General features: G+C 41.9%; 1 protein-coding gene across 12 annotated transcripts; it reads left to right on the plus strand.

The window, feature by feature from the left end:
• Positions 1-63: 63 nt before the first annotated feature.
• nfyal (nuclear transcription factor Y, alpha, like) lies at positions 64-7,475 on the plus strand. Of its 12 annotated transcripts, none has more exons than XM_075476605.1 (10): positions 64-159; positions 903-1,005; positions 2,244-2,330; positions 3,205-3,351; positions 3,641-3,772; positions 4,152-4,254; positions 4,351-4,520; positions 5,195-5,368; positions 6,220-6,345; positions 6,473-7,475. In XM_075476605.1, exons 2-10 carry the CDS (start codon positions 925-927, stop codon positions 6,536-6,538), a joined length of 1,086 nt encoding a protein of 361 aa, XP_075332720.1. In that variant the 5' UTR covers positions 64-159; positions 903-924; the 3' UTR covers positions 6,539-7,475. The 12 variants fall into 12 exon arrangements, with proteins under 12 accessions (XP_075332720.1, XP_075332726.1, XP_075332728.1 ...); XM_075476611.1 differs by having other exon boundaries at positions 6,235-6,345; XM_075476613.1 differs by having other exon boundaries at positions 4,351-4,502.
• Positions 7,476-8,367: the final 892 nt, after the last annotated feature.

Here is an 8,367-nt window from a genome sequence, read left to right on the forward strand (position 1 = left end):
CCCCTCCCTCCCTCCCTCCCAGTCATGTGTCACGCAGCTGCGCACCTCCTCCCAGTCGCCGTTGTTTCATTTGCGCCATTTTGTCCGCTCACTTTGTTGATTGGGCTTTAGCGAGCTGTACTAGAGCCAATCAGAGGGAAACCGGACAGCGAAGATACGGTAAGGGAGCCACGATTGAAGGCATTGGTAGTTGTCAGCACGGATTGGTTTGTCATGGACCAACCAAATTACTAACCCAGCTAAATGCAAAAAAATCAAATTGCAGTTTGATTTCGGCCGCTGTGACCGAGACTAGTTTGGCTGCAAATGGCTTCGTCTTCTCGTTGTTGGCTGCTATGAGGAAACATGATCTCTGCAGGTCTACAAGCCTGCGCTAACGTTAGCCTGCGTGCTAAGATATTGACTCTCAAACAAAGAGACGGTGGAGACTGACACCGTCCACGCGTCAGCAAACGGTGCCCTGCAAACGACTAGAATTTGTAATAAAGATGCCATTAATTTGACCGAGTTTCGCCATGTACCAGATAACGAGCATCCATTTTGCGCTTTCCAGAATTTACCATGCTTTGCATCTAGATGCGGCGCCAACCGCATTAGCCCACTTCGTTTACCCTCACAAGAAAATGTCCTGCTAATATAGTCCAGTGGAAGCTCTCGTGTGGATCCTAATATTACAGTTAAATATCAGATGTAACGTTGACTGGTTTCGATACGAGTTGAATTAAAGCACCCACTCTTAAGGGCGCAATTTCAAATAATAATACCGTTGGCAGGAATTTTACTCGTTGATATAAGTTAAAAGAGAACCTTGTTTGCCCGATGTGTAATAGAACTATTAATAACATTTTCAAGAGGAATAGTGATTGTCTGCTAAAAACACCATCTGTGTCTTTTGTCTCCAGAGGACTGTGACAGTGACAAGCTATGGAGCAGTACACCACTGCCACCACTACCACAGGGGAGCAGATTGTTGTGCAGACTACCAATGGACAGATCCAACAGCAGGTGAGCTGATCACACACATTAGATGTTTGGTCTGGACGCCACTATTAACCAATAATGCGGTGACTTAACAGAAGCTTTTACAGACTGCAAAAGCGTTTAAGGGATCCCATACCCAAGCCCAAAATGATTCATCCTCGTGCCAAATTTGAATTTATACTGAACTCGATGTGTGACTGATGGCAATTTGACAAAAGACAGTCAAGACGTTCTGCTGGAATATTTATGAAAAAATGGTTGCTATTTGTTTTTTTTTTGTTTTTTTTACAACTTTATGGTTCGATCCTTTCTAATCTACATTTTAGTGAAAAAATCAAATGGTTGTACACTTGCTCAGTAATCAGCTGTAAAGGTTTCATTTGTCAACACGGCAACCAAACGGGTCTTTTGATTTTCTAACAAGCTTTCTGTGACGATCTCCAGGCCTCTGTCATTTAAGGGGTTTCCTTGCCATCATCCTGTTCTTTAGTTTTCCTCCACACGTTCTTGATGGTGTTCTGGCTCCACACAGTTTTGGATCACTGTTTTGCTGGAAAGCTGCCCAATGGCCGATGTTTTCTGCAGATCGCTCGATGTATTCCTCCAGAATCTCAACTTCTCCCTGTGTTCACGATGTTGTTTACTTTGAAGCCCAAGCCTAACTGTACAAAATAATTGTGAGAATCCACGATCGAGCGCTCGGTTTGGAGTTGGCGAGCTTTTGCCAAATCTGGATGACCTTTTACACGCTTGTCTTGGAAAACCAGCCTTGAGCAGTAACCGCAGATGTGTCTGTTTCGACGTGTTGATACCAGGACTGCTCAGATATGTCAGGGCGGTCTTGATGGTGGTGCAGGCACCATAGATCATCTGTAAGAAGGTAATAGATGTTCTGGAGGAAAACATTAGGGAGCCTGCAGAAAAGCTTTCCTTTGGGCAGGCTGACAACTTTTCCAAAGTCAGAGTCCGGACTTGATTCCCATCAATAATTTGAGGAGGGAAATAAAAGGGGAGTCGAGAAAGACTTCCAACCTTTGACCTTTGCAGAAGATCGTGGACCCCAGACCCACAAAAAGCTTGTGTTTCTTCCACTTTATCTACATCAGCAACACAAAGTTTTCCCGTGTTTTATTTCCATTCAGAAAGAACCCCCCCCCAAAAAAAAAAAAAAAATCACTATAAATTAGAAATTTGCAAGGATATGAACAGTTTTGGGCTTCACTGTACCTTTCTGAGACTGCGATGTCCCGCCTTGCCTGCAGGCACAGGGCACAGTGACGGCTGTGCAGCTGCAAACGGAGGCGCCGGTGGTGACGGCCTCAGGCCAGCAGGTGCAGACACTCCAGGTAGTGGTGTCACCGCCGCCCTGTGTCACCTCCATAACAGTTTGACAGCCTACCCGTTTGCATGTTACACCCAGGGCTGTTTTTCACGACCCACCTGTGCTGTTTGGTTCATCATCATCCCCCCCGTCAGCATGTCCTGCATCTGTCTGAACTGCATGTTGCTCAGCACAGTGTGTTGTGTACCAGGCTCTGGTTTTTGCTTGTGCTCTCACGGCTGCAGAAAGACCACTGTTTGTCTGAGATGTGTCCGTCACTGGCTTTTGAAACCGAGTTTCAGAGGCCTGATGTTCTTGTTTTGTGAGCTTCTGCTGGTGATGCGTCTCGCTATTAGTTGAGGACCCTTCTGGGGTTCAAATATTGAACAGCATGTATCCGCTGCCATTGCTGGTAGTTAGATTCATCCTCTGCCAATATCTTTCTTATTATCTTTTTGCAAAATGGCAGTGAGTCTCTTTATCCTGACCCGTCTCCGTGGGATACATCTGCTTCCACAGGCTGTCAATTTTACTTTGTGGTCGATTTACGGACGCAGCTTTGACCAATAGCTTCGTCAGTTTCCCACCAAAAGGCTTGATTTTTATTTTTTTAGATTAAGTTTGTGTAGCGATTTAGTAATTTCCTATTGTAGCCTAAACTCGTAATGAATTTAAGTAGGAACTACATTCAGGCTGCATTCTCCCCTACGTAAGGAGATGATTTAGTGGTTGTACACTGAGAAACTGAAGAAAAAGACAATAAGGTATCAGCTATTACTTTTATCTGCAATGTTTTGTCCTGGATGTTTGGGATTTGACTTGCATGCATCCCTGTTGGTCACAGAGATGACGAGATAAACGGAAGCAATGCTGCTCTAACGGCTTTGTGTACCTCTCTGTAGGTTCAAGGTCAGCCACTGATGGTTCAGGTGAGCGGTGGACAGCTCATCACTTCTTCTGGGCAACCTATCATGGTGCAGGCCATGTCAGGAGGCCAGGGTCAGACCATAATGCAGGTCCCTGTGTCTGGAGCTCAAGGACTACAGCAGGTATATGGAAATGTTGGATTCTTGCTTGAAGACCAGGTTTTACTTCTTCAATGAGTTTCCATTCCACCCATTTTTTTTGCTTATTATTGTATTGATAAAATGATGATAATGTTGTAAGTTTCCTTTTATTTTTCTTCTTCTTCTTGTATCTAAATTTGAATGGCCATTTATATATGTTATTTTTTTAACTTAGGCTTTTTTCTGTCACTGGAACATTTGTGGTTAATCCACTGTCTTATTGACCGATAAGGTAAAAATCCACTGAAGGTGTAATTGTGTCTATGTGTAGATCCAGCTGGTGCAACCAGGTCAGATACAGCTGCAAGGGGGCCAGACTCTTCAGCTCCAGGGCCAGCAAGGTCAACCTCAGCAAATCATCATCCAGCAGCCACAGACCGCCATCACCGCTGGACAAAACCAGGTGTTACATTTCATCAGTGGAATCAAATGAATACATTTCCAACATGTGATGTTTTGCTTCTTTATCTGTTGTGCCACAGTACCATTTTATTCGAATAGATTTTCAGTCGTGAATAATTCTTGAATCGGGGACATTTTGTTCATTTTTTTTTATTTATTTTTTTTAGATATTCACAAGATACTTCAACTTGAAAAGAACATTTTTAAGTAACCAAATCTAAAATGAATCCAGACGCCTGCCTCGTATACAGCACTATAAAAATAAACTAAATATAAGTCTAGAAAGCGTGGGCTGATCTATCAACAGTCTAATGTTGTTTATCTATTCAGAGTCAAAGCTCGAGTTTTGTGTTAACTTTTGATCCTCCCGTTAAAAACAGGGGCAGCAGATCAGCGTGCAGGGCCAGCAGGTGGCACAGACGGCTGACGGACAGACCATCGTCTACCAGCCTGTCAACGCAGACGGTTCTGTCCTCCAGCAGGGTGCGTCCGGGCTTCTTCGAACTTTTGCGTCTCCAACTTTACAAACTGGAGTATCGCCGAGTTGCCACTTTGGTTAAGATGATTGTCTGTGTGCAGGAATGATCACGATTCCAGCTGCCAGCTTGGCAGGTGCCCAGATTGTACAAGCAGGAGGCGCCAACACTAACACCACCAACAGCGGCCAAGGCACTGTGACCGTCACCCTGCCCGTCTCCGGCAACATGGTCAATGCAGGTGGAATGGTCATGGTAAGACCCTGTTCAGAGGTACCCAGCATCTCATTATCTTTGTGTTTTTTTCTTTTACCCAGACTCTTGGAAGGGGGGATGAACTTTGAAGCGCACTTTTTTGTGTCAACCTTTCTTGTACTAATCACCTGTAGCAGAACTAGTTTAGATTAATTTTCACCCTTGATTAAATATTAACGTGCTTTTAAAATGAGCCATCCACAGAGCTGCTTTTCTATTGTCTTGTTGGATAAGACGTGTTTTCTGTTTTAATTTTTGCCACGACGAACAACTGTTCACATGTAAATGTCATTCACACGAGTCATCTTTTTCCAATAACTTAAATGCTCTGAAGAGTTGTGTTCAAGCATTCTTAAAAAGCACGTAAACATGATGCCTCGTGTCTACCGATGACACCCCTGAAAGGAAACCCAAATCTTATGAATACATTCTGTGATTATATTGTTTGGGTTCATGAAATTCAATTTCTGAGCTGCAGACCACTCGGGATCAGCCCAAATCAAAGTCTAAATTAAAAGAATGATATCGTGTGTGTGGATGTAAAATGCGACTTTACGTGTGAAAGCTGTCCAGTGGCATACTGTACTGAATTGATGTAACTTCTTGTTTGTGTCATTTAAAAAGGAAAAAGTAATTTCATGTGCCTGGGGCTCTAAGCACTGTGGGCCTGTTTGTGTTTCCCTGTCTATCAGATGGTGCCAGGAGGTGGCGGAGTTCAAACAATGCAGCGTATCCCCCTGCCGGGGGCAGAAATGCTTGAGGAAGAGCCTCTCTATGTCAACGCCAAACAATACCACCGCATCCTGAAACGACGACAGGCCCGGGCCAAGCTGGAGGCCGAGGGCAAGATCCCCAAAGAAAGGAGGGTATGTTCTAACTTTGACAATTGAACTGCAAATGTAACCAAATACTGCTGTTATGGAGACAAGCAATCAGGGCTTGTGATCACTTCGGTTGTCTGCTCTACGTGTTGGCTGGTGTGGAGGGTCGTGGCTGAGCGTGCTTTAATATGGGCTCTTTGGTAAAAACCAAAACAATGAGCTGTGAGCTACAAAACGTGAAATGCTCGGTAGTAACTATCCGTTTTCATATTGTGCAGTCTTAAAAAATTGTAGTTTGATAGACGGCATCAGAATCCAATCATTGTGAACGGTCCGTTCACAATGATTGGATAGTGTTTTTCCTAGATTGTACGTTCTAGAGGCCACTAAAACTTTTCATATTTGTGTCAAAACTTTTAATTAATTGGTTGCAATGGGGGTGTGAAGAGTATTTCAAGCAATATGTAAACAAATGTTCCAGAAAAAGATCCCCTACCCCACGTTTAAGTAAAGAGAATAAAATTTGGTATCATGGATTTTGAGCTGTGTGTGTGTGTGTGTGTCACAAAGCTCAAAATCCATGATACCAAATGTTATTCTCTTTACTTCATGACATTACAATTAGCACACAAGTATGGTGTCTTTCCAAGCAGTAAGTTTGGCACGCCTCAAACGAATAATGAGCAACTGTCTCGCATGAGGAAAACGCACATTACAGCATGTAAACCTGTTGAAATAGACCTACAGAATAGATTTATGAAATGTGTTGGGTATATATGGGATCCTTAAGGGAAAAAAATTAGCTGGACAAAAAAACCTTTTGTGGGTGATGTAAACAATTAAACAAACGTGACTGAATGAATTCCTGATAAATGTGCAATAAATCAATGCCCCAGATTTCTCTCCGGCAGAAATACCTGCATGAGTCTCGCCACCGTCACGCAATGCAGCGTAAGCGTGGAGACGGAGGACGCTTCTTTTCCCCTAAGGAAAAAGAGGAAGCAGCTTTGGCCTTGGCACAGGTAAGAAACAGTGAAGAAAATTAAACCTGTGAGTAGTTGATGTACCACCAATTAAGCACTGGGCTGTAAAATACACATATCATTTTTTGAATGAATAAAAAACCAAATCGTCTTTCTGTTCATGCAGCAGCAGCAGGAAATGGGCCAGACGACAGCAGATGAGACGGTGGCTCAGATGATCCGGGTCTCATAGCAACGTCATCACACTGCAGTCTGAACTCTACCCTGCCCAAGAATCTTCATCCCAGCTAACCATTTAAAACACCCTCTCATTTCACATGTACTCCTTCCAGCCCCATTAAACCAAACTTTCAGTGGGGGTTCTCTGTTGTCTATCAACACCTTTACTGGTCTTCCAGGGAGCTGGCTGTGTGGCTGCTGAGCCAGTGGACTTCTTAGTTCTTCTTCATTCAAATGGAGGATACTCTCATGCTCAGCTCATCTGGCGGAGCACCTAAGCCCAGCTTTTTATTTTCATACTTTCTTTGAACAATAACGAAAGATGGATTTGTTTGTAAGCAGTCGCGCAGAGGGAATGACAGCCATGAAGCCATACTCTGTCAGACTGTGGTCTGTTAAATATATGCGGATTTCTCTCCAGTTGAAACTTTGCTTTAGAGCTTTTTGTAAATGGTACCTTTTTTTCATAAACATTTAAGTGTTAATGTTACACTGCTGTTCTGTATCATATATGTGACGCCTCTTATATTGTTATGTAATTATTTGAAGCCATGTACTGTGAGGGTGGGCTCATCAGACATCCAGGCCTCCATCCACTGAGCAAAAACTGAGATGTGATTTTGATGAAGATATTGTACAGAGAGTCTTTTCTTCCCCGCTGTGTGGATATAAATACCAGTCCTGTAGATGCGTTTTATACAGTTTGTAGTTGGACTTTGTTTTTTTTGCAAGAAAAAAAAAATAGTTGTGTTGCATCACATTACATCCTCTAGCTGTGTAGTTGTTCCACCTAAAGTGTTACTTTTTTTTTTTTTTTTTGTTGTTGTCATTGTAGATATAATTTTTTTTAACCTTCAGACACAGTCATGCAATGTTTTTTTTTTTTTTAGTAATAAAAAAGGTTGGACATTACATTCATAAACCTTGTCAATTAAAATTTTATAAAGTGACTCGAGGTCATTTGTGGTTAATTTTGTTATATCCCAGGAGTCTTATCTGTTGGCATAACAAACTCATCGGTACTGTTTGCATTAACCACGCCAACAGTAATGGCTTGTTTGGGACGCAAGTGCAATTCATTCTGGGTGAAGTATCGGAAATCGCTATCTTTTCATTAAGATTGTGGAAAGGTTTGAGCAGAGTGTGGTGCTACCAAGCCTCTTTAAGGCTGCATCAAACTTCCATTAAAGATTATTTGCAGATGGGTTGTGGGGTTTATTTATTATATATTTCTTTGTAACATTGATAGTGCAATGAGTTGTCATCCTCTGCAGGGAGAGATGTACTTGTACAATCTAATAATAGCATTTAAAGGAACAGTCCTGGATTCCTCTTTTTTAAAGAAAAAACATTTTATTATTGGTATTTTAAATTCCCACTATGTAACTGATCTCTCACAGTGTTTGATTGACTGTAATTAACCAGGCTATACTGTGTATGTAGTTACACTCAACAAAATAACAATGAATGCTAATTAATATAATGATGCAAAAGTACCAAGATAATAAGTTTATATGAACTCAAACGAGAAGTTACATTTAACGTCATAAAAGCGTTTCGAGTCTCTTTCTGCTATTGCGACTGTTTGGTATATTTCAGTTGATCCTTCTATTAATGTTCACTTTCCATTGTTAATTTTTTCAATGATTTTTTTAAATTATTTATTGGTTTCCCTGTCTGTAGTTATTGGGCATCTTTGAATCCATTTGATTAGTCTCCAGTTATTTGAAGTAATTGTCATGTCTTTGTCATTGTATCTCCCTGCGGTGGTTGGATTAAACAAGGTGAAATGTTAACAGTCACTTAAATCAGAGGCCTGTTCAGACCTGATGCTGACTGTTG

This window comes from Odontesthes bonariensis, chromosome 10 (genome assembly GCF_027942865.1).
Source record: "Odontesthes bonariensis isolate fOdoBon6 chromosome 10, fOdoBon6.hap1, whole genome shotgun sequence".
Taxonomy (NCBI): Eukaryota; Metazoa; Chordata; class Actinopteri; order Atheriniformes; family Atherinopsidae; genus Odontesthes; species Odontesthes bonariensis.